At 41.3% G+C, this 27,361-nt stretch overlaps 1 protein-coding gene across 3 annotated transcripts in view; it reads right to left on the bottom strand.

Moving 5' to 3' along the window:
* ARMH3 (armadillo like helical domain containing 3) overlaps positions 1 to 27,361 on the bottom strand; it is a 123,732-nt gene that overhangs the window by 58,959 nt on the left and 37,412 nt on the right. For 2 of the 3 annotated variants that reach the window (XM_050976539.1, XM_009087243.4), the window contains exons 20-23: positions 25,724 to 25,812; positions 12,878 to 12,960; positions 12,251 to 12,377; positions 9,528 to 9,603 (exon numbers count right to left, since the gene is read on the bottom strand). In XM_050976539.1, the coding sequence (XP_050832496.1) occupies positions 9,528 to 9,603; positions 12,251 to 12,377; positions 12,878 to 12,960; positions 25,724 to 25,812 (375 nt within the window). Of the gene's footprint in view, positions 1 to 2,069; positions 2,203 to 9,527; positions 9,604 to 12,250; positions 12,378 to 12,877; positions 12,961 to 25,723; positions 25,813 to 27,361 lie in introns of those variants that run through there. The other variant, XM_050976540.1, reaches the window with a different exon arrangement.

The following is a 27,361-nucleotide window of genomic DNA, read 5'->3' as shown; positions in this document are numbered from 1 at the left end:
AAACAGGACTCCACTGCAGTGAGATGCCTCCAATGAGTCAGTGATCTCCTACTTCAGACTCCCAACCCAGTAACAGCCAAGTTCCCACTTTTTGGGCTCACAGTACTATTGCCTCAAGCCCAGTGCTTAAGGCAAAGCTTGAGGCAATGATTATGTTGATATTAACAGAATAAACAGTTTGCAAAAGCCACCCTGCACTATACCAGCACAAGCAAGAGAACATGTAAGTTTAGACCCTGCAAAGCATCACATCTCTGTGACCACTGATGACTCTGGACATAACCATAAAGAACACTTGGTAACATTTCAGCTTAAAACTAGTTTAACAGGTCAATGCTGTTAAGAGAGACTGTCCTGTTGTCCCTAACACTGAGCTGTTTGTGCGTCCACCCTCTGCAGGCTGACACAACCAGTCATGTGTGTGTAGCCAATGAAGGCTGGAGTCACATTAAAACACATTGTTTTGTCCTTTTTTGTCCTGCCTGCAGAGTCTTATCCTGAGTCCTCCAGCCTCCTCCTTTACATGCAGGCTGCTCCCACAGAAGAGAAGGCAGGAACTCTGTCAGTTTATACCTTCCCCAAGTGAGCAGAGCACAGGCTGAGGAAGCACACTTGGGTCACTTTTGCTAAAGAAACATCCTTGAACTAAACCCTTATATATCAGAATATCAGAATCTGGTACCCAACACAGATGAATTCTTCATGAGATCACTGTTACCTTAACCTGGTTGGCTTTGATTGCTGAGAAGCAGGCAAGCACATGGGCATTTCTGACTGCTGAACCTTCAGTCAGCATCCCTTGAAACAGGCAACAGAAGTCTGACCTCAGAGCTAAGGGAGAAATTGCTACTGCTCAAGCATTATGCCATCATTTCCTTGCAGCTGCGAAGGTTTGAAAAAAAATTTAAAGACTGCATAGAGTAGGAATAAAAAGTTGCATTCTAGGATACCCAAGCAGTCAATTTCATTCAGGCTGCCAGAAATTCTGATGTATCTTTGTTTCTGTCTGGACTCAGAGATATTAGAGCACATAGATTTCACATTTTGAAGGTGGGGGGTGGTGGTGTGTGGAAATCACACTCACTCAAGTTCTATTTTTCCCCTCCCCTCCAAGCAGCATCTTACTTTCCTGAGAGTTGCAAAGTCAGCCCCTTTGCAGCCTTGATTTATGTGAATGATTGCACAGTGCCTCATCTGAAGAAGTGTGTCACCAGGCAAGAAATTGGTTTTTGTTTTGCTTGACAAATAGGGTAAGACAACCTATTGGTAGGGTAAGACAACCTTCTCTACCTTCATGGCTAGAGCTCCTAAAAAAACCCAACCCTTTCATTTTAAAAGCTGGAATGAGTATTTATTGTAAAGAACAAAGTCTTAGAAACAAGATGTCTTCCTCTCACAGTTCTCTGGGAACTGAGCTCCAGATTCTGGTGCAATCTGGAGTGCATCAGAAAAACAAAACAACAACAACAACAAAAAAAAAACACCACCACCACCACCAAAAAAAAAAAACCAACAAAAACAAAAACAAAAAAAAACCAACCAAAACACCACACACCAAAAAACACCAGAAACCACAGACTGCAGTTCTGCAGTCATGCTAACAATGTATAATCCTGGGTATCAGTTCAAAATAAGGTAGGTATTTCATTACCTTAATGAGCAGATGTACTTAATGAGTGGGTACTTTGTCAGTTTAGTACAAAAGGAAGATTAGGAGAACAGGGCATTTACATTCCTAGAGCAAATCCAAATTTTAGGCCCCCCACTAGTATAAGATAATAAGAAATACATGTTACTGGCTTTTGAAAAGCTTTTCTTTAAGCACACATCCCACAGCCCAGACTTTCAGAGGGAATAATAACTCTGGCTGCTGCTGTGAGCAACAGATTTCTTTTAAGCAGAAAGAGCAAAACAGCATTATACTACATCACTTTTCAGAGAAAAAGGTGTTATTTAAGCTCACAACAATTTTTACATTGTTTGGGTTATGAAGAAAGTTGCTTAATGTTCTTTCTCTACTGAAGCAAATCTTGAAAACCAGATTTGAGACCAGCAGAGATCAGAGTCCCTTATATTTACCCAAAGAATAAAACCAGCATGGATGAAGTTTCGACAAGCTATAAACAGCTGTTTCAAACTGTGCTTCAATCATGTTCCAGTAGAGCCAGTTCTTGGGGCCAAAAGAATCTGGTTGCTTCCTGGCTGCAACAGAGCAACCAACAAAGACATTGACTGTAAGGTTGAAATCTATCAATTAGGAACTGAACTCATGCCAGCCACAGTACCAGAGAAATAATGAAGATTGTTCTCATAAACCGGAGGAAACAATACAACAATTCAGAGAGAGCGAGCAGAACTCTCAGGATTTTGAGCTTTAACAAAAAACCCAAGATGTTTACAAGTCTGCATCCTAGGTTTGCAGCACCTGCTTTAATGCATTACTGAGCTCAGACATAACTTGCCTGTAGTCCAGCACTGGGATTCAAGACCAAAATATCTGCAAATGACATAGAAAAATAACTTCTGACCAATAAATACCATACCCACTTCTGAAATAAACTAGAAGTACTCCCCATGCTGACATATACTCTCCACTACCTTGATGTTTCTATAGAGAAAGGTATTTGGCAAGCAAAACAAAAAACAATTTCTTGCCTGGTACCACACTTCTTCAGACCAGGCTGTGCACAGTCACTCCCATAAATCAAACAAGAGACCTCAATCCTCAAGTGCACTGAGAAGTCTCTGACTTCCCTGCTGTTTTCCCAAAGCTTCACACCCCAAATTCATCAGCACAACAGCTGAAATTATGTGCCAACATCCAAATTCCAAGGCTGCATACACAGCTGTCAAAAAAAAAAAAAGAATTGCTAGCAGCTTAACTAACTCCACCTTGTAAGCCTTCAATCTGCACCCATGAGTCCAGCAGAGATCTGCAGACAGCAATTCCCTACTCACAGAGCAGTTGCATTGGACAAGGAACAAATGAAATCTGGGTCCTGAGACATTTGCAATGGAGGCAACATTTCTCACCAAACTGATAAGTAGCCTACAGATCCTGCCTAACCTTGCAAATCTTTCACATTTCAAGGAAGAAATGTTTCCAATAAAATGCCCAGGAGGACAAAAGCTCACAAGTGGGCAAACTGCACTGAGATGTTCACCTTACAAGGACCACATGAACTAGGAGACCTGCTGAACTTTAGAAGAGGCTGCCAAGCAGTGCCTGCTCTGCAGGGCAGTTTTCTTTCCCAGCAAACAATCCTCCCTTGTACACACAGCAAACCCTACAGAGCAGCTGAAGTACAGAAGTGGATCCTACTCCCAGGCCCCTCTTGAAGGCCAGCCTGTCACCTTTGAGACACAAGGGAAGGAGATGAAAGCTGCTGGTACAACTGCAGACCTTGGAAAAAAGCTACGAAAGCCAGTTAAGCAAGGCTACTGTACTAGGAATAAATCACTTCAAGATGCTCCCCACCCCAATCCAATAAGCATTGTTTACTTTGAGGATGAAATTTTAGTGATCTCTGCAGAATGGCATCCAAATGTCCTTAAGAAAGCAAGCCATGACTATGGTATTTCAGACAGAGGCATTCTTTGCCACACAAACATCTTTGCTTAAAATCAGCATCAGCTCCAGAAACTGTAAGTCAACACAGAAAGAAGCAAACAACAAAGAAATCAATCCTTTTGAAAACCTACTGAAAACAGAAGTTCATTAAAGAGAAAACAGGCTGGACATTGTCAGAGTCCCTTCATGACTGAAATGGAAGTAACTGGCAGAAAGCAGGAAGGTGACCTGGGATGTAGAATGCTGCTGTGTTTGTGGAAATGGTCCACACAATGCCACTCAGATTTGCTCTCTGGATTCGGGCCAGTGGCAGAGACAACATTTAATTAAGCCATTGCACAAATGAGAAAGAATGAAAGAAAATTATAGCAGAATGAAATTGGCTATGGCTCTATAAAAGAAACACACCAAGATGAATCAGCTAGTAAATAAAGAGCAACAATTGAAAACTAACACTCCTGCCTTGAGAAGAAATCAGATAATGTACAAGAAACAAAGCCCTGAAGTTACACAACTAGATGAAAGCCTTAAATACTTACAAAAATAACTGAAACATGGGTTAGGCTGTGAAAAGATGAAACATGGCAACCCAAGATAGGAATTTCCTTCTTTCTTGATTCTTCTGCTAATATGTTGCTGGTCATAAGATCTTTCCCTTTCAATCTCTGTGCTTTCTCTGTTCAGGTGCCAGCTAATGCCAGAACCTGTTCACACCAAGATCTGCTGCTCCTAGCAAAGGAACTTTCCCTACCACAACACTGCAAGGTGGAGTGAAAAACAAGCAGTGATAGCAGGTGAACTCTGAGTAACCACTATAACTCTGTTATAATTACTGTGGCATTTCAGGAACTGTTCTGCTGTGCCAAAGTCCCTGTGCACCCAGAAAAGCATGCAACAAGAAACACATGAAATGACAAGAAGGGACTGCTACTTTTGCTACTTCTGTGAGGAGTGACCACAGATCACTAAAAAAGACCCAGAACAAAGCCAGAATCCTCATCTAAAATCTGCTTTAAGATTTTCAGCACCAGAATTTTTTCAGGCTACCACGCTACCACCTGAAAACTGCAATGAACTAATTCTTCAAATAGCTTGGTGCATACACTTCAGAAGTTTTCTTACATCATTTAGCAAGAATTTGATCCATAATCTTGTCAAGTTTGTGTTGTGCTTTAAAAGTACTGATAAAATACATTGCTGAGTTTCTCTTTGGGCCTTGTTGCTTTTTTCTTATTAAAAAAATAATTGTTGACTGCCTTGTACTACGCTGTGATCTGAGCTCAGTCAGGCTGATTAGCAGTGACAGCATGTCAGAGGTCATTACCATTAAACACACCTCAGTGAACAATTCAATGGAGTTGTTATTCCATCAGGGTAGTCCTCACAGGTGGTTTTAAGAATTGCAGGGAATGAACTCCAGATCAGTGTGGGCTGTAAGCTGCATGCCCGAGCACCCTCTGCTGCTCTGCACTGGCTGGCCCTGAGCAGCTCCACATGGTCCCACAGTCCCAGGGGACTCATCCAGTGCAACTATACTGCTGGAAGAAGCAACACCTGAGCATCTATAGCCAGCCCTTGTGGCTCATCTGGGAGAGGCTAGAAACAAGGCTCTAGCTTGGTAGAACCTTGGTATTTTCAGCTCAGAGATTATGACTTCAATAAACCATTGCCAAAGGAAACATGTCTGTATGTGTGCTCTATATCTAAATAAATATGTATAATTTAAGTGTATATATGTGTGTATGTCTGTATAAGGCTTATATATGCATTTATATACACACAGACATCCATATATGGATATTCACATTTATATAGGTGCATATACCTATAATGCTCATACAGACATCTGTATTTTAACATATATGCACATAGATTTTCTTAACCATTTCTTTTCATGAGCAGGCTTTAAGCTTGTTTTCCTATTTTCACTCTGATTCACATTGGCAAGAAATGTGTTTCTATGTCTATTAGTCTGTACAGAGAGGGAAGGAATAAATTGTGAGTATACAGATATAAACACATATTTTGCACACAGTCTCAGCTGACTGTAATCTGCAGGTCACCACTTACACCACAAATACAGATTCATTTCTCTATCAGCAGGTCCACTTTCACATGTCCTGCATAAAAGCCATTGCAACATGACTAGGTCAGCAGCATTTTGGTCTTCTCTCTTCTTAAACAAATGCTACATTCCTTGCAGTCTGGTGGAACAATCCTGAAGGTACTAGCTGGACTGCTTGCAGTCACCCACTTTCTAACAAATATCTGAATGGAGCCTTCTCCTCTGTCAAGGTTTCCAGTAAGTGCAGTTCTGTGAGTGCTGGTAATTTATTAGGAGCTATAGCTTCAGGGCCAGGATGACAAGTGTCCTACAACAAACAAGCACAGTCCAGTTTGGCCTAACTAAAATTGCCAATGTTCCTTCAGAGTGCTCCTACGTAGACTGGCACCAAGCATAATCATTTCATACACATCCATTCAATGTTCTGAGTGCTCCTCCCAAATCCCCAACCTCTCCTTTACAACCCCAAAGGAGCCCTGGGAGAAGCAGCACCTTCTGTTCAAGGAAAATGCATCACACAGGGTGGGCTCAAGTGGAACAGAAGTAGCTGCAAGATGGAAGAGTGAATGAAAGCACCCAAGCGAGGACTGCAGCCTATGCTACAACAGTACAGAAAACACTTAAAAACAAAAAAATCCTATCACCCAGTTCCATGCTGCAAACTTACTCTCTGCTTATTAAAAGTATTTCTGTGAGAAAAATAAAATTACAATGGGGCTGAATTTCAGACATGGGAGAAATTCAGCCTATTAATCATTGAGTTAATCTATTTATTCACCTTGGAAAAATCCTGATCAGGAGAAAGTCTATTAAAAGAATACAGGGATTCAGCTGCCACCTTGCTTACTGAATAGTCAGTCAGAAAATGCCCCTCTGAACCCTGTGTTAATAAAATTCTCATTAAATGCAAACCTGCACAATGTTATCTTGAAGAGGCTCATTAGTTTAAAAAAAAAAAAGCTTGTCTCAAACCGTGTTTATTTCCTCATAGGTGAGAAGGTGAGTTTTCAAACCACTAACTGCTACACCTTCCTATTTCAACCTCATCAGTGCTGCAGCTTTATCTTGCAGTCTATCATATCTCAATTATTTATGAAAACCACAGAGACAAATCCACAGACAGAAATTATAATGACTATTATGAGATAGGACAGCAATCAGAATCACTCATTCCGGTTTGGTATGTAAGATTTTCAGACAGATAAGGATATTATTATTCTTTCTTCTTCAATTTTTCATTTTCTTTGGGTTGAACAGAAATTATGAATTATCTGTAGAAAGGAAAGAAGGCAGGAATAGTCTCCCTATCTCTTAATACTCAAAAAGAATATTCATGACTCCTTTTTTGACTGGAGTAAGGACAACGAAATTCAAATAATCAGCAACAACAAAACTCAGACTCTACTGGAGAATTTTTAGTCCAACTAAAAGGTGCTGTTCCTACCATAATAGGACACACAAAGGGGGATCTCTCTGTGGCTGAGTTTAAAGAAGAACATGTCTAAGATTCTCTAGGCATTACTCATCCTGTCTATTTAAGCAATTAATCAGCAGAGCTCATCAGTCCAGCACTGTGGGGTACGAGCAGGACTGTTTGGGTGTCTCCTCAATAGTAACTCCTGTAACACAAATGCACTGCAGCCTTGGAACATGGTAAACAACTCACCACTCCTCCCCTGGCAGAAATGCACATAAAATTGTACACTAGGATTTAAGACACTTGTTAAAGCCCACTGTATGCATGCACAGGCAGATGCTTTTATATTTCTAAAACCCACTAAAAGCCCTAGGATAAGGAAATTGCAATGTTTATTTATTTTTAAATAGCTTGTGTAATGAGACCAAGATATAAACCAAAGCATGACTTTGCACTTCACAGTTACAGCAAAAAGCAGGTAATCACTGCTCATAAAAACTTCACAGAATAATGAAGCAAGGTGAGGAAAAAATCCGGTGTGGATTTCTCTAAATTCATCTCCTTCATGGCAAAAGCACCCAAATAAGACACAGTACACTAAGACCACTCTAAGGGAAAACCAAAGGGGCACAAACAAACAGGGAACCCAGATATTGGGGAGCTAAGCCACCTTCCAGTCCCTGTCACCATCACACTGTCAAACACCTTCACAAAAGCACACTACCTCTGGACTTCTCGGGCTGCTCTGAAATCTATTCAGCTAAAGAATCCTTCAACCATAGTATTTTCACCACCAGAAGAAAACAAACCAGATGACAAAACTCTCTTCCTTCCCTTTTTTGAGAGCAAGGAAATGGGATAAATCAAACAGACTAACTTCTCAGAATTCTAATCCCTCTCAAGGCCTTCAATCATCTGTAATTTAGACCTTTACTGATTTCACTGAATGAAAAGCAGTCACTCATGAAATTTCAACATAGACGAGCAGTTGGGTGGAGCAGAGGAAAGCTACCATAAGTCCAGAAGAGAAACAGACTAGAGGCTCCACTGATTGCAGACATCACCACCTCCTAAAGACGTCTGATACAGGTTGTCCTTGAAGGTGTATCATGTTCATACCATAACAGGACACACAAAGTGGGGTTTTGCCTTTTTTTTGGCTGCGTCTTGTCTCAACTGCATGCTGATCTTCACAAAAGCAATTGCAAAGTCAACAGGAAAAAAGCCCATGCAAAGTCTTGGTTCCACAAACCAGAGGTGAGCACAAACTCTCTGTGATCACTTGGTTTTTCTCCCTTCCAAGTGTAGATTTCTCTCGCTGGTTATACAGAGCATTCCCAGAGCAGGCACTTTGTCACATTAAGTGACATTAGTCAACAGCCACCTGTTCTGCTGCTTCACTCCAAGGGCACTATCTACCCACACATGTTCACTTACATCTGTTAAAAAAAAACCAAATATAAGGATAGCAGCAAAATAAGTCTTGAATCACATATGATGTTATCAAGCTTACAGACTTTTTAAGGGAACCTTTAAGGTGGTTTACAGACATGTTAGATGTATATTGTCTTGAAAAATGCCTTCAGGAATTTTGTCCTACACAATGTCTTTTGTAGAGAGGAAAACAATAAGTGCTAGCAATGCAACATTACTGAGATACTTGGTGCTGCACAGACACCAAGTGTCTGGAGTGACTAGGGAAGCGACACACAGATTTTTTTTTTTTTCAGTAAAAGTACTTTTATCTTTTATGGTTTGTTTACATGCCAGAGCTAAGAAGTAAATTTTCCCTCTCAACATTCCTCCATTTTCCAATCAGTCATATCCATGATCTTCTTACCCAGTACCCAGCTTGGTCACTAGTAGCTGCTTTAGGTGCCATAAAAATAAATTATTGCCATTGTGAAAGAATACATGCCTAGATTTACACTCCTTACCCTTACAAGTAAAGCATAATTTCTCCACTTCTGCCCTTGAACTGGAAGTGGAGGTTTAAGAGAACATTGAAATGTCCTTAAATAATCAGTTTTAAACACACAAAAATCTTGCAATGTTAAGAGGCCTCAAATCTGCTTATTACAGCAGGCTTACAGTTCCCTTCATAGCTTTGTGGAATTGCTATAGAACCACGCAACAGAAATCCATTAGGTTCACAACTGCTCTGCCAGCACAGCACTATTCTCTGCTGCACAACTTCTCCCAAGAATGATATGAGGATTAATTCATTACAGTTTGTGCTATGCTTTGAAAGCACTCAGTCTACAGAAGAGCTAAGAGAATTATTAGGGGACAATCAAACCCTGGTGGTCATTCCTTTATGCTTGCAAGCCCTTTTTGAGCAACAACTTAGCCCAACAAGTAGAACAGATTCAAAACAAAATTCACGAAAACAAATGTGTAACTGTCATGATAAAAATGTAGTCACACAGAGGAAATGAGAAACTTTAAAAGAGCAATTAACTTCTACTCCTTACCTAATATTGACTAATGCATGGGTCACCTTGCTTGCAGGCTCTTTCCATTGACCAGCATTGGTAGACAGCCTTAGAACTGAAAGGAGAAGACAGTTAACAGTGCTGGCACAGAACTGGCAATTTCATAATTCAAAACAGAAAAAAAATATTTGCTTTGGCAAGATGGCAGTCCAGGGACCACATCAAAACAAAGGTCATCTTTGACAATCTGTGATCCAGGGTAGAAGTTCCCTTGAAAGCCCATCTAAAAAACATAAGGAACATGGGAAGGGTGAGCAGAACAGAATAATGACTTGAGGCAGAGGGGATGGGAGAACCTGGGTCCTCCAGACTGGTTTCACTATCCCATACAGATTTCATTTCCCCAGAAACAGAGCAGCACCCCAAGCCTAGAATAGCTCTTATTCCACACACAGCTGTTCTCCTACAGCTGCTGCTTACAGGTTCCATCTGAACTGGACTACATACTGCAGTAATGAGGAATTCTTCTCATGCCCATTTACCTAGAGCTGCAGAGAGGAGTTACACACCAGTGTAAAGAAGAAACACTGCCTGTAGGAAAAAGGGTGGTGTTCTCCTGCACAGATGGTCTCTGACAGACTTAAGAGCAGATCTGAAAATATTCTGCAACAGGAAGAACTTCTAGGGAATCCAATTCTTTTCTGCCAGAACACCAAAAATATTTATTTAGGTCAAAATATGCAGTGTTTTTATGGTGGCAGTTACTTGCACAACTCTTGGTAAGCATCAAAACAATAACAGATCCCACAGCAGATGTTTTAATTTCCATCTTGCCTGAACAAAGGGAATTTTCTATGAATTTGTACATGCAGGGTTTTCTGGAGGTTAGACTCCACAAGAAAGGTTCACCCTCAATTTAGAAGTGAAGGAGCAGCTCACCATCCAAATTTAGGATCATCCAGAAACATGGATTCTACAAGTGAATGTTTAAACACAGTGGTTGCATACTTATGCCTATAATTGAAGGACAGAAGCTTTCAGTCCTGCAGATCTGGATGAAGTTTAGTTTCAGAATAAGAGAAAAAAAACCAAATCAATTAGATTCCACCTCCACTCCCAACATGGAAAGTTTCAACCACATTAACAGAAGAACTAAAGGACTGAGTAGCTTTTTCATTTGTGCTCACAAATACCCTAAAGGCTAGGGGACAGAAGGGTCACTGTAATCTCAGAGATAGGCTGACAAGTAAAGGGAAACTATCAGAACACCTGGTAGCTTTCATTAGCTTGAGACAGTGCTACCTTCCCACCTTTTATTCTACCCTTACAAGTCATCTGCAGAAAACAGTTGTCATCTCTGAGTAACGTTGTTTTGTCAAACAGTAGGCACTGTACTAGAATATATGAAGTAATATATTCAATTCAGGCATCTGCAAGAGTAATTCAATGGGGTTTACTCTACATAGGAGGATGGCAAACATTCATGTGATAAATTGTTTCAACAGCTCACTTGTGCCTTTTGCAACCCAACTGAGGAAGTATTTGAGTGCATTATTCTTGTATTCCACTTACCTACAGCTTCTACAGGGGATGGGTTTGAAAAAAATATTACCTAGTAAAAGCAGCTCATCTTACTAGCTGCAACTCTCGGGAGTAGAAAATGCGTTAGCAAAATATCTTATGCACTCAAGGGCATAAGGGGCACTTGAGGGCACAAAAATGGCCAAGCAATCCCTTATGTAAGAGTTGAAAACTGTAGGAAATTCATACAAAAGGGCAGTTTGTTTCTGCTTGCAGTTACAGGGGTACTTGGCTACTTTCATTTAGGTGAGGACGTCTCTCCCCCATGTCAGAAGAGGAGTGTGGCCCAACTGCCTGCCCTTTAGCTCTCTTTATACACTTCTATCAATTCCTGTTGTTCCTTTGGTGATCACGCTGAGAAGGGAGCAGAGGGTGAAGGAATGAAAGGTCTTTTTGGAATGAAGCAAACAAAGAACACGGCTACATTCTTTTTTTCACAGCTTCAAGTATGCAGCACACCAGTGCTGCTGCAGCTACCCTGGGCTGCAGGTGCCTGTTTATAACACTGACTGATTATGCCTCCATGCATTCCTTGCTTTTCTTTGTTCCTCTTCCCTTCTGGGTGACACTTGGCTCCCTTCCCTCTCTCTTGAAGGATGGCAGCTTCTCCCTGTTTTGCCAGGGGGCACATTCTTCAGTCCAGCAATTCACTTGTCACTGCAAGCAGGTTTGTGAGGGCTGTTTTCTTGGTTGCTTTGGCAATGAGTGAAGTAGATGTGATTTGTCTAGCACAGCAAACTTATTGCGGTAAGTTTCTCAAATTCTTTTCCAAATTCTTACTTGCATTCAGTCTCTCACTATGCTGGGTGGTTTTTCAGCATATAACCTGCTTTTTGACTTGAAATTGTCAAACGTAATAGAGGAAAACTACACAAAATGCATGAAATACCACATAATCCATTGTGACAATAAATTTGTATTTCCAACATTAAGTGATAGAGGGAGGGGCAAGGAGCCTGTTCATATTTTTCTTGTGACATTAAAAAAAAAACTTATCCTTTTAATAAGTTTTTCCATCTCTCAATTCTTAATTTACCAACCTGCCCTAGTACACAAAACATGTTCACCCAGTACATCACACATCAGAAGCAGGCAGACAGGAAACACTTGACACAAACATCCCTCTTTCACCACCCTCACTTCCAGGCAGCAGCAGTCCTGACAAGTCAGGAGGTACTCACCCATAGAATAAAGGTTGTCAAAATTCTGGTGCATGCGAATGATTTCATAATAGAGCTCATCATAGCTGCTGGGAGTGGGCAGAAATGTGTCTCCATAAGTGATGAACATATTGAACAGGTTCACAACCTAAACAAGTGAAAAGAAGTTGCAACAGGAACATTTATCCCAAATCTATTCTGCAACAGAAGCAATACACATTATGTCCAAAACTTTCAAAGGAATAGCTTGCACTTGCAGCAGATCTTCCTTATAGTACCAAAGAGACCCACAAGAAGCTTAAATACTCTTTTATCTAGGGCCAGTAACATATGTTTCTACTTGCATACAAAGGACCACAGAACAAAAAAAAATAATTAACAAATCTGGAAAATTAAACTAGGCTTCTCCTCACAGAGACTTCTTTATTTCAATAAGCCAGCCCTATAGTGAGTCCAAGCACTGCCCTTTCCAAACACCTAGTGAAACCAACCACGATATTCCTCTGCTTTCATGGCATTTTCTCATATCTCCTTAACAGGCCAGAAATCCTTTCTGGAATCCTTTCAGCATTACAATTCCTTCCTAATATTAATTCACAATTAGGTTGTTAAAATTAAGAGGATTTGTGCAACGGTAAAGATGCTCACCATAAGAGCGAGGGTGAAGATGTTGTGCTTGGCCAGCAGCACTGTCTCATTAGACATGAGGAACTTCAACAAGTTGATCAAAGCTAGGAGAAAATAAGTATTAAGTAATAAGTATTTTTTAAATACTATAAAAATCAAAGCCGTTCTCAACAAGTCATTTATATACAGATGCATTTACATTATCTAGCATAAATTAAACTAAATGCTAGCTATTCATCTCAGAAACATCCATTGATATTTAGGGTTTGGCGGTGCTTTTTGTTGCTAAAATACCCTGCCAAACAGGTAAGCAACAACTATTTTACCCTCCCACATTTATTCCCCTTCACTGACTTCCCAATCAAATCTACTCAGGCTCAAGATAAGTCCCTTGTTAACTCAGTTCAAGATTTTTCTATCAGCTAGATCCTGGAGCGAGCTTTGGGGTTGGAGAATCCAACTGTCTCGTTTCTGCTTCATATATCACCAACATGATGTATGCACAGGCAGCCCCAAACTGTCACTCTTGTTGAGATCTGCAGTTATAAAAAATAAAAAAGGTAAGAAAAGCCCCACAGCACAGCTTTTCTGTAGCTCTGTGTCAATGCTGCTGCACTGGTGAAAAGAAGGATGTAGTACTTTATTGTGTCAGTTATCTGGGGCTGTGCCGTAAAGATTACAGATCTGGTTCACACTTGTCTTAAATAATAAAACAACAAAAGCTCCTGCTGTAACCACCCAGTATCAGTTAGTAACAGTGGCAATTAACAAAAAGGTTGGCTAAAAATGCTTTAATCAAACAGACTTTACAATAAACAACTGCATTCCATGCACTTGAATAAAATGTAAAGTTTCTTGTCTTTTTTTTTTCCTAGTTGTTGAAATTTTCAGAAAACTAGTTTCTTCTGCATTATAGCTGTTCAGGAGTGAAAGCTGATGCCTGACTAGAAGAGGTTCTTAATGTACTCTCTGCTCTGAAGTCAACACATTTCAAGACTTAAAACATCTGAATTAAGACGTCCTGAAAAGTCAATGCTGGAACACTGTACACATCTTTTTTAAAAGGTTCCTAATTATCTGCTAATTAGTAATTTCATCCAACAGAACAATACCAGGCATTACTCCTATTTCTTACAGGCACAAGTAGAAGCTGTTAATCCATTTTTCCCCCCACCATTACATAGGTGTCACACACCATCCAGTAACTGGTGAAAAAATAAACTTTGGTTAGGGAGAGCTCCACAGTGAATGCAGGAAAGACCATTCAGCCCAAGGTATAGGCTGTGAAAGAGGAAGAGATAAATCACAAGGAACAGGCATGAGATATGGGCAGAATTTACATACTCATCCCCTTCAAGATTACAAAGTAATCACAAAAGGTAAAATCAAAAAACCCACAGCAAAACCATGCAAACACCGGTCAGATCTTGAATTAAACAAAACTGTCAGATTCTGGATGCAGTCCTGCAACCTCTACTTTACAACAGTACAAGTTCACCAGGAGTATCACAAGTTTCTATATATACACACCCAAAGGGAACCCTGCAACCCCAAGGTGGGTATTTACCCATCACAGGCAGAAGCTACTTCTGTCTAATGTTCCAGCAGGTGGCTGATGCTGAACTGCAAACCAGGAATGAACAAAAATTCTCTGCAAACTCCAGACATGCAAGTGATTTATCTTTCAGAGCTACTCCAGGATGAACCATAAGGAATAGCATTTCTCCCTTCCATGTCAGCAGCTCACCTCATGAAGCAGATACATTAACACCTTTTCAATCCAGCCACATAACTCTCCATACCATCATCACCCCATCATCACACAAACTCCTGGGACCAAAAGCAGAGCCTAGATGCCACAATAACACTCTGAAAATACCCCTGTCAGTTCTTTCCCTGCAAAACAAACGTTTCAAAACAAAGTAGCAGGTACAGATGGGCTCTCCACCGGAGCAAAGATCCAGCTAAAAACAGGTTGCCAAGGTAACCAAACCTCCACAGCAAAAAAGTCTCCTGCAGTCAGTGCCTTGGACTGCAGACAGCTGCCCTGCATCTCTGTCACAGCAGCTCATTGGCCATTTCTCCATCTCATAGTTACAAGCTTGGTTTTACCTCCTGCCCAGCCACAAAGTCCACAGGGCCACAGCTCATGACCAGGTGCTGCTGTTCAATTACCAGCAGCTTGGGTTTGTGGAAGCAAAGTAGCAGTGCTCTGGATTTCCTATGACAAGTTGTGAGAAGCCTCATGATCATTTCTTTGCCTCTTACTCTCCCACTAGAGCCCTGCTGAATGCCCTTTGTCAGTGGGTCATGGCATCATGTGACAAGCCATCAACAACCACCCAAAAGCCCAAAAGCTGCGAACATGAAAGCTGTCTGTGGTGAGGAGAAACTATTTTTAAAAGAACAAGTGTATTTGTCCAGAGCACAAGCATCCACCAAATGACAAGGACAAGCACCCTACAACTGCCCACTGCAGTACTTCTCATAAACTACCCTGAAGCACTTGTACTGCTCTATTTTGGTGACAACACTTGAAGGAGAACTTTCTCTGTTCTATCCCTACATTTGTTTCAGCCATTGTGATGAATCTATGTTTAATTTTCCTGTTTCAGTTAGAAAGAAGACAAGAGATTACCTCTGCTTGAAATCAGTATTTATACCTGAATTGCACTGAATCACAGCCCACTCAAAACTTTCTGTGCCGTTCCTTCCCTAAGAACTAGGAAGGAGAGGGACATGCTTCACATGAAGAAGAAACTGAGTGTGGGCTCAGAGCCCAGTCACAAGAACTAACCCATCAGAGGTTTACAGTCACCGTGTGTCCTGCACTGAAAAATTTATCAACTGCTAGGAAACCACACATTCCTAAAAAAGTTGCAGTGTTCCTAACTGGGATATACAGTACATCGATGCTAAAAGAGCAACCAATCTTTTTCCACACCAGCACATTCTGCAGCAGCCTCTACTCAAGTGTCTCTAAGGACCACAAACACTGTGGAACCTTTAACTCCCTTTGCCATATCTCTGCAGTTTGTTTGTAAGGCAGACCCTGTACTGAAAATTAGGACAGCTATGCCCTGAAGTTTTCAGAACTAGCAACTTTTAGATCTGGCTTCACATGCCTAGTGCCCTTCAGCAACAATTACACACACAAGTGTGTTTCCTTTAGAGGAAAGTCCAACTGACTGAACACCCCTCTGCCCTTGAGCTCCAACAGAGCACTGATGCTACTATTCCTAAACAATCTGAAGCCAAACCAGATGTGTCACATTTTCCCTGCTGCAATCAACTGTTCGCCTCTCACACCCCACCTGCAGGCTGCCCTTTCTAGCCAGGAAATTTTCTTTTTTTTTCTTTTTTTTTTCCCCAGCAGAGAAGCAATTCAGTTTCCCAGCTGCACAGGCAGACACAAATGTGTTCCTTGCTTGGGCTCAGCCACCTTATCCCAAATTATGCTCCAGGATTTAACAGCAATGGATGGTTTGGGTATGAGATCTATTTCAACATTAACTGGAAAACAGCACCATTTTTGCAATACCCTCTAGAGCCTTTTTTTCCTCCCTAAAGATATCTGTTCTTGGCATTCATTAGCAGGACCTGAAACACCCACTGTGTGCATCTTGGAACATCCATAATTTCACAATACAACAGTGTGACTTTAGTAATAAAGGGAGAAGGCTGTAACTAAACGAGCAGCCACCAGTATGTTCATGTAAGTGACCTGAGCTGAGTACACTGGCTATGCTTCTTAAATCAACAAGAAGAGAACACAGCTTTGGACACCTATGCTTAGAGCCTCAAACCCAAGGAGACAAGCGTGCTGAGTGGACACAGAGCCATGTGACAGGCTGTATGTGAAAAGTGTGTACAGCAGGTTGGCTCTTGGACAATTTTCTCGCCAAAGAATTATTCTAGCAAAAGGATGATAAGTGACATCATAGATATCCTCCCTACTTTTTATACTGAAATGACTGCAGTGAAAGAACCTCTTAGCTCTTTTGCTGCACAGCTGCTTCTGAAGACACTTTCCCTTATCAGCTTCTGTAGCCACTCTGTCTGCTAAGGAGCAGTGGTACACGCCTGCTCAGTTATTTGCTGCCCTCCCTCAAGCCAGTTCTCTGTGAGGTGACTGTGGGCAGCCACCATCTCTCATTTTCTTCTATCAGGAAGGAGGTAATTCCTGTTACAGCTACCCTTCACTCCCTCCTTCCCCTATTCCTATTCACATAGCAGACTTACCTTCTCTCCCTGTAAGCCTTGTTTCAAACAGAAGTATATTCAGCTCCAGGTGAATTTGGATTCACACAAAGTTGGGTTTTTTTTATTTAGCGTCTCAGTGTTCTCTGCTTGGATCATGTGTAATGCAACAGGACCGTGGAGGTAGGCCAAGAGAAAAGGGGGGGAAAAAGTAGTAGTATTATCCCCTGGGCAAGTCAGAATGTAGCACAGACTCTGCCAGGAGCATCAGAAGGCTCTGATGTGTTACTGCACAATGGAGCAGAAGAGAAAAGCCCTGAAACACTCATCAATGAGAGCTGGATGGGTTGAGCACAGTACAGAGGCCTCTGCCACTGCATCTGCTGCGCTTACAGGTCAAGAATCTTCTAATGGTGCATATAATGGCCCTCAAGAAAGGAGCAAGGCTGAGAGAGATGTGAGGGCTCCTCAGCTGCAGTATAACATCCACTAACAGGATCCAGTGCTCTACTAAAATTCTCCCATTTTCTACCCTTCAACTTTCAGGGCACACAGGGAAGAACAGTGACTTTCCCATTCCCTCTAGAAGTTACCATTGAACCAGCAGTGAATACACTGTCCTCCTTCCAGTGTCTCAAATCACAACCCCTTTAGAAGGATCCCCACCCATCTACCACTAGAAGGCAGCTGATCATGACATCTGGGCAACACTTACATGCTGCAGAGAAGTCATCTGCCCACAAGTGCTTCAGCAGCACAGTAACCACCCTGCACCTCCTACAGCCACCCTACCCTGTTCACATGTAGATACTGCCAAGGCAAGGTCCACACTACTCACTGTAGCACAAGGAAAGCCAGACCTGGTTAGGGCCTAGTGCAACTAAGAATAGAGTGGATTAGATTCTTCAGGAAGCAGCACTGGTCTTTCTGTGCTTCAGTTCTTCCAACATACAAGAGAAAACAGGAGCAATCTATCTGCAACAGCACTGGAAGTATAAACAGAGCAACACCACAAGCCCTGGCTGCACCTGGCCAGATCAAAGGTCCACCCACACTTAGTGCTCTGTCTCTAAATGGTCAACATCAAACACTTGTAGGAAAACAACAGGCCAAACAATGCTTTCTAATATGTTCTTCCAGATTCCAAAATTCAGCATGTTTCCCTTACAGAAGGGAAATTACAGCACAGAATGTGAAAAAAGCAGATTCCCACAACATGCCAATAACATAACCACAGACCAGTCCACTCTCTTGCTCCAGACTGGAAGTCACAAGGGCTAACCTAGGGTAACCATACAGCCCACTGTGCAGCTATGAGGACAAGAGACCCCAGAACTGAGTAATCACCTCTAGAAAATGTTATACCTGAAAGACAATTTGGATTTAGGGAAGCAAATGGCTCAAATATGACATTCTGAGATGACCTAAGTGTTAAGAGGGTGCAGATCTGGCCACATTCAGCTTTGGCAAGCACTCAGAAGAGCAGAGATGAAAAAAACTCAGCAGGAGATGAGAAACTACAGATTAGGTTTGACAGGAAAGAACGGACAGAGGTATTTTCCAGATAGAGCTGTAGCAAGAGGAATCCTGTCAGGGAAATAGTTACATTGCTATTACAAACTAACACATCAGAACTCCCTGAGGCACAAACTACCCCAGCACCCTTGGACAAGAGAAGTAATTACTGGGACAGCACTTGCAGCTTCCTGTCAATCACCACAGCGTTAGAACACAGGACTCTTGCACCAATGCTGCAGTCCCCTCTCGGGAGAAAGGGAAGCAATAAAATCTCTGTCAACATCACCAGTCCAGCCTCCAGCTCCTTCCCTCTGCTCTGATCAGGAGGGAGCACCCTGCTTTAACAATCACCTGCCTGGACACTCCTCCACCCTCCCTCCTGCTGCCACAGGCACTACTGAGTTCCTCCTCCCAGCCACCACAGCTCTGTGGCAAAAAGCAGCTGGCAACTGGCAGGCTCCCCATCACCAGCACTCTCCAGCTGCCCTCTCTTTTCCCCATGACTGGCTCTCAAGGGTGTATCCATGAAAGCAGGCTGCTTTCTTAATGAGAATCAACAGCTTGCCAGAGGGCTGGAGGACACGCTGGCACAAGCCATTGCTCCCAGGATTAGTCGAGCAGGCTACTTCACTTCCAAGCCTTTACTCTCTTTATATAGCCCCCACCCCTGGTACTCACTGTTCCCACCTAAATGGAGCCAACAGTGTGAAATTGCAAGCTTAATGGAAATGCTGATTGCTGATGCCAGGGCAATGCTGCTAGATGGCAATCCAGTAAGCAATAAGAAATAACACAAATTTTCCAACTTCAGCTAAAGCTCAGATGAACAATATGCTTTTTTCTTACAAATAAATAAATATTAAAAAAAAAAAAAAGCACACACCCACAAGCTTCATTCCTCTTTAGAGGAAAGGGTAGTATTGAGCTCAATTCTATTTTGTCTGACAGTGTAGCTTCACACTGTTAAACAGTAGTCTTGGGAGTAAACGTTGCACATTTTTGCCTCAGGTTTTAAAACAGAAAAGGTGGAGAATCTGGAGAAAGAGAAGAAATATTGTGTGAGAACACGGGGAGACTGCAAGGTAAGGAACCCAGGAGTGAGGCTGCTTGAACACAAAAAGGGGCACGGGATAAATGACTGAATTCTGAGCGCTGCAATCCCTCCATGCAGATAAAGAAACAGCTTCGAGCAGCTGACTGTAACACTTCTATCATCAGTGGGACCATTTCCCAGGAGAAATTACCACACTATCTCCACTAGGTCACTATGATCTGCAAACAGTTAATGATCCACAATCAAGATCCACAATAAACTAGCATTTGCTAGCTTTATTTAAAACACGACAGAGCAACACATGTGGATGAGAGATGCCTGGCTGAGGCAGGATGACCAAAAGGTTGCCAGACTTTTATCCATGCAAATGATTAATTCCATTTGTGCTTATCTGAGCAAGGCTTTGTTGAGAAATTCCCACCCTCATCTCACCAGGTGATCAATAACAGCCCCAAATCTTATATTATACTTTTTCTGTTCACTAGGTATCAGGGCCAAACTCTTTGCCATCAGTATTAAAATATGTTAACATAAAGTAAAAGTAAACAAGAATTATGTAAAAGCAGATGCTTCCTAAAAAATGACCCATGCAGGGAATTTAGAACATCCTCCTTTACAAGAAAGCCGCTGAGTTTCTGCATTTCTGACACTATCTTCTTTAAGAGTTTAACACCAGAGCTTTTCACTAAATGGCTGGAGTGCTCCCATGAAAATATTCTAGCTTTGGTTGAGGAGGTAATGTGGAAAGGTGAGCATGACATTGTCCCACCAGCTGAGCATGACAGCAGAATACTACAAGCAGACATTTGCAGTCTTCCTTCTGACCTTCTCATCTTGCTGCCTGTAAGTGAGCTTTGTAAGATGGGACTCAGGTTTTCTTTGGGGTAACATGGAGTTCTGCCACGAGTACAAATTAAATAAATCAGTAACTATCAACCCACAACACACACCACAACTATAAACAAAAAATATTTTATAAAACCATCTTTCAATTTCAATCCTTTCCTGAATTCCTTCAGTATGACAGCTATATCATACTGTGAAATGGATAACAGGATTAACAATTGCATTCCTGAACCCAGCTTGGGCCAACACAGTACCACATATCACAAGCACCAACACTCCTATAATAAAGAAAATTGGACCCCCTAAGGGCTGCAAACTCCCAGTATGTATTCCATGGCACACATCAGTTACAGCCTTTAGTTTGTGTGAAAAACTGAGTCATTTGCTAACTGGCCAAGCAGCTCTATGTTCTTGAAAACTCTCATGGCATCCAGTGACCAGGAACTCTGCCAGTGAACTCGACTGTCTGGTACACCAGTGTGTGAATCCTGCCTCCACAAGAGCTGCAAGATAAGCTTCCTTTGCCAGATAGCTGCTGCAGAAAGTGACAGTGACAGCTGGATTAGAGATGAAGGGAAGACACAACATCACCTGACTTCCAGTCTGTTCAGCAACATAATTCAGAGGGTTGAAGCAGACCTGATCCAGAGTTGTAGAACCAGAAATGACATAGCTAACACATTCTCAGTAATCAACATTTCAGTCACAAAAATAATAAAGCAAAGTGATTAAACACTACCATTTTAAATATGCACTGCATAAGGGCAGTATTATATATACTGAAAGTTGGGGGGAAGAGATTCTCCTCCACAAAAAATTGCTTCTTTATTTTAAAATCTTCCACACAGGAACCTTTCATGTTTTTAGTATGCACCCAAAATTTTTTGAATGCAGTACTATCCTTGTTATAAATACAGAACCTGACAAAAAGATCTGAAGAGTGTACAAAAAAAAAAAAAAAAGTGTATTTTGTCTAGTAGCACTGTAAAAGCCTGCTTTGATAACCCTAAAAAAAAAGGAGAAAAATTAACTTCTTGATAATGTTACATATTTGAAGCACCCTTATTTTAACAGTGCATTCTGCATGTACCAAATTAACTAAGCTACAAGATAAGGAACTACAGCCTTACATTAAAACAATTTGAAAACTGATCTTCAACTGATCTTACTAATGGTAATACCCACTGTTAATCCTACTTTGCATTCAACTACCCCAATAAATAGCTATTTCTCCATTATTATAATTCAGATTTTTTAGGCTCTGCTCTTGCTATTAAAGTCTTTATTAGTGTTGCTTTTCTGTTTCTTTAAACACAGCTTTTGCTTAAAGCAAACCATAGCAACTGCAAAGAAGTTACCTGCACCCCCTAAGCTCAGCGTGAATTGCTCAAGCATTGCTAATTTTGAAGTGGGAGGAGTTGAAGAAATTAGGTCTTTTTATATAAAAAGCTTAAATGACTCATGAAAACTCTACTGGCATAGCTCATACATGCTTGACAACAACAACAACACATATAGCACTGTCCATCACCCAAGTGCTGTACAAACCAGCCCGAGAACATTGGGCATTACAGGCTGTTTCTGAGACCAGTGAACTGGCTGTTCCCAAGTTTCCTAATTCGCTCTAGAAAATACCTTACACTTGACATTCAATTAATCAGTGTTTAAAAAGAATAAGGTACCTGGCATAACAGTCCAGGAGACTTCCAGTTGGCCAAAATGTCTGCAAGCAAACAGGTCAACAGAGTCATAGCCACTTAGAGTTTCTGACCTTGGCCAAATTTCCAGGCTAGTACCAGCAATGGTACACTGTCAGTGGTGAAAAACCTGAATATTTTTGTTTAGCACTTAAAGGGAAGAGCTGCACACTAATCATTGGTGGAACAGAAGTGAACAGACTGCTGAAAAGGGCTACTAGAAAAGAACCAAGATCAACAGACATTTCTCAATCTGAATGTCTGATCTACCTAGTAACTGCCTTTGCCAATCACTTTCATAGGCTAAACAGATTACAGCTGCTTTTCACTCTCCAGCCCTCTTTTTAAGATGTTCCAGAATTTAGCTCCACTAGTGATCTGATACTTATTTTCACACTGCTTTTAGCTAGAACCAGCTTCTACACACTACTGTTGCCACCCACAGATTTTTCTTTCTGTCAATCCTATTTCCAGCTCTCAAATCCCAGCATCTTCCTCTGTCACCTAAACATTCTTGGTCATCTGCTCAGCACAGCCAGAGATTTATACTGCTTTGAGTGCCATTGCCCCAGTCCCTTAACTTAATGTGAAAAAATTATTCTAATAGAGAAGCTCAGGCTGGATCACATCCAAAGACTGTAACAATATTGTTCTTCTTTAAGCTCAGATGTTGCAGAAGAAAGTTCAACAGAAATAAGATGATATGGAAACAATGTGCCAAATAATGGCATATCCAAAAAAGCATAAAGTATTACAGACTGCATAAACAGCATGATACATGTCCTGAGAGATGCCAAAGCACCTGGCTCCACTGCTTTTCCCTGCCATCACTGCAAATTAAAATCAAACAGAGTAAATGCAGCAACTCTCAAAGTGCTGCTGGCCTTCCATACTGAAGACAAAGCATCCACAAAGGAAGAGCATCAATCCATCAGATGACACCCCAGTGGCTTTCCTTAATTAGAGATTAGCTAACATTAGATTTGGCAAGCGAACAGAAGGCTCCATACACTGCTACTGCTTCCACCTCCAGCCTTTATCTCAGTTCCTCCGCACCCTATACCGACTCCCTGCCCCCAGCATTCTCTTTGTCTTCTTCTCCCACTCAATTTTCTGCCTGAAAAAACTCTCCTCCTTTTATGTGCCAGGTATAACTCTCTCCCTTTCTTTCAATACTTCCTTACACAAATTCCTCCCAGCTTCTTTTTTCCACTCAGCTCTGTTGGGGGGCCTCCATTGCTGTTATCCACAGGGGCATTGCTTAAGTCATCACACACTCTGTCATTCCAGAAGACAAGTGTGGGCTTGAAGACCTTCTGTAAAGCACACCTGATGGGGCAACCTGGTATCTCAGACCTTACAGTGAATAGCTGTTCCCTTTTGGCTCTTCATCCAGCCATGATAACTAACGCTTCAATCCAAAACAAAAGCCTGATGGTCATACGAAGGACAGAAATTATTTCAGAAACATTGTGCTCTGGTTTGGAATTGTCTGTCATATAGATCAAGACCACAGAAAGAGACATTCTTTCACATCAACGGCAGCAGCATTCTGTGTAATCAAAGAGCAACCTTGACAGGGTCAGAGTTAAGTATGAAACAGATCCCAAGATAGGGCTGGAAATAAGCATTTATTCTGCAACTTATATAGCATTCTAGAAGCACACCTGGAGCAGCCAGCACCTGCCCTTTTACAGGTGTATGCACCATTTCACCCAGGGTCTTCCAGCCTGTATAAACCACTAAAGCAGCTACAGAAGAATATCTCTGTTCACCTCAACATCCTATAAAAGAAATAATAATTTTGAAACAGTCTATGGTAGTTTACTCTCAGAAGAGGATCACCTCAAATACACAAAAATCTATCGAAAGCATGGAGCTCTTCAGCTCCATTGGGTGTGCCAATGTTTCAGCTCCTTCACAGAAACCTGACCAACCCAAGTGTTTTTATATTACTGCTTTGCTTTCAAAGCATGTGTAGTACTTAATGCTTCTGAGGCACTTTATGTTTCCAAAGGTCTATATAAACACCAGCTAATTAGAGACAGCTAACAAGAATATCCCAAGATGCTGAATCTCAGTGTGTAGTGAGTATGTGTAATTTTTTCTCCTTCCCTAAAATAGGGAAAGTTAAGGATTTAAAGATGCCAACGAGTGTGCTCCCTGAACTGTGGAACAATACCTTAGAGCAAAAGGTGCTATATTTCAAACTTCCATTCTGCCAGTGCATAGAAAAGCAGAAAATTCTAGCCTGGCCAAAAAGAAATGGCCCTGGTTCACTGTAACTGCTGAGAAGACATCACACACATTGTCAGATGCAATTTCCATTCACAACAGACATCCACATTGTACACACTCATCTCCTGAACTGGCACTACACTACAGCCATGCCTCTAGGGGCTCTGTTCTGAGGGAAACAACTGAAAAGGAATTGCTAATCCCTTAATTAGTGGCACCCACTTCACCTTCTGCAGGAATAATTTAGAAAGTCTGAATGGGCCACATGTCACGTAAGGTAAAAATTCAGTAACTGAAACTGACTCAGGTTGTTGGTTTACTTCTCAGTACCTACATCTCAGCTGGGCAAGGCTACTGAAGGGAAGTACTCAGAGTCAATTGAGAAGAGCTTCACAAGCCACTGATACTGCCTCTTTCAAAAGCCATCCTCTCAAATTTCTGATGGGAGTTGCATTACACTAGGCAAATCGCTGATCCTGGGTCTCAAGCACAGCTCCAGGAATACACAATTAGGGCCATGTTCCTTTGAATTTTCATAAAGCTCTTGTTTAAGCCACAATAGCTAGGGGATTAACTGTACCTTCCTGGCTGAGCTACTTCACTGGCTAGATAAGAACTGAAGCACAAACCATATCCACCAAAGATGCCTGTTAGGTCTCACCATCCATCCTGCTACTCCCCTCCCCAGACCTCCCACACAATGACTGCATCATATAAGAGTCCTACAAAGCTGTCCACTAGATTATGTCAGACTCTGCAATACTTATTTATATGTCTTGGGATGCAAGTGGCACGCACCAGACTATCTACCATCGACTCAAAGGTCAGAGTTAAAAGCATCTCTTCCCTCACCCTGACATTTCAAGGCTGCTCTCTTTAGGAGCTGCAGACACTATTCTTTGCATGAGCATCTCTTGCAGTAAAAGGAAAAGCAAGGTCCATCTCCCTTTACCCAAGAGCCTACCTCCTTTCTACTCACAAATATCTGAGAGAGAAATACTACTCCATGAAACATTACTCCATTTTCTCCAATCAGGTAAAGAGAGACTCAGGTAATGGAACAGAAAAACAAAGACATTTGGATACCATAGTGAGCATGGAAGACAAGGAAGTAAATTAGCTACCATTATGATAATGAACTGGCTTTCCAAAGGAGGCAATTTGCATGCAGCAACTAAGAAGCAACATAAAGATGCTTTAACAGAACTGCTGCTTGCTTTTCAACCCAGCAGCAATGGAACAAGCAGTCACGGCCACAAAACAACCATCACTGTGGGTTTTTCCTATTTAGCTGTCTCTGCAGAGGCCAAGTACCTGACCAGAGCTCCCTCCAAGTGTAATGAAGCCTCACTCTGCATTTCTTCTGGTAGCACAGCAGCTTGTGCACAATCTGAATGCACCGTCTGGAAAAGAGAGGGCAAAGGATTAATGACATTGTATCTTCCCACAATTCTACAGCAAGCCTGGAAATATCACTGAAATCAGCAGCAGGGAAATAGACAAATTCAAAGACTATGAGAGGAAGATGGGAGTTGTGACTTTTGCCTCCTAAGGGGAATCAACACTCACAAAAGAAAGAATCTGACCAAATAAAAAAAGGGGCCTGTATGTCAGTTTACACTCAGCAGGATAGGACTGACCACACATGCATGTTTGCTGTTCAATAAATACTTCTCACCTTTTGCTACCCTATCCTAAGGGCCTCATAAACTCTACAGAACGAGTTACTTAACTTGCAATGAGATACTGCAAGCTACTGTAAAATTTGGACACAATGGAGCTTCTCTGTTTCTTTGGCCCCAGTGATGAGGCTAAAGGAAATGAGGGTGTCAGAAAAACTACAGGATTTTTTGTTTGACTGAGGTGTATGGTTTAATTACATTAAAAAAGAAAAGAAATATATTTCTATCAAATTTTTCAGTCTCCTTAATTTAAGTATGATCTTTGGAATGTTCATGCAATGCACATGCAAGCTCTGGAACTCCCCAACATACAAGAAGTGCACTTGTCAAGTCTCCAAATCCTGTAGGTCTCTATAGCATCTAATGTTCATACAGACTCTTAGGTGCACAAACATTCTTCACAAATAACATCCAAACTAAAATTACAGTACAGTGAGTAAATTCTCTAACACTATCATTATGGACAAGACAAAAAATATATACAAATTTTAATTTGTCAGGCCAAGCTATTTTTAGCTATCGACATGGAGAAAAAACTAGAAGACTACGAAAAAGAAAAATCTCTTTCCCCCCAAATCCCTATTTCTCAAAAACACATTATCTCATTAAAACCCACATCTTTCTGAAAAGACACTGGTGACAGACACTGCACATCAGATAAACATGGAGAAATTAAAATCTAAAAATTTGCATGGAATTTATTCAAAATGAGGTGAAAAGTTCAAGACAAGGCTTTAAAACAAGGCTGTAGCAAAAAAATATGCAGAAGGTACGCATTATTCTTTTCAGACCCATAGATAATCCCAAAAATACCACAATAAGGCAAAAACTGAAAATAACTTTGAATCAAGGTAAAACTATTTATAATCGCTGAGCACGACATTAAGTGCTGCATTTCAAAATGGATTCTCATAAATTCAACCAGGAAAAGGAAGCAAACCAGCTAGGATAGACAGCTGTCTTCAGATCAGGAACAGCAATCCCTATGGGGAGAAATCTCCTGTTTCTGATGTTACTGGTACTGGACAATGCCCAGCACTTTTTCACCTCTGTATCTGTTTGGCTGTAAGTCAAGTTATGAAGTTATCCATTCTGGTGGGGTGTCTCTCTTTTTTTAAAAGTTTTGTGCTGAGGATTCGTAACACAAATAATAGACAAGAAGTACTCTAAGGGACCTGGATTTCTCTTCTAAATATTAATATGCCCAGCCTTGTGCAGCTTCATATTGTCACCTCTTAAATGTACTGCAGAGAAGTACGACACTACTTGT

This window comes from Serinus canaria, chromosome 6 (genome assembly GCF_022539315.1).
Source record: "Serinus canaria isolate serCan28SL12 chromosome 6, serCan2020, whole genome shotgun sequence".
Lineage (NCBI taxonomy): Eukaryota > Metazoa > Chordata > Aves > Passeriformes > Fringillidae > Serinus > Serinus canaria.
Note: the sequence above shows the minus strand (reverse complement) of the source record. Positions and strands in the feature narration are given on the sequence as shown.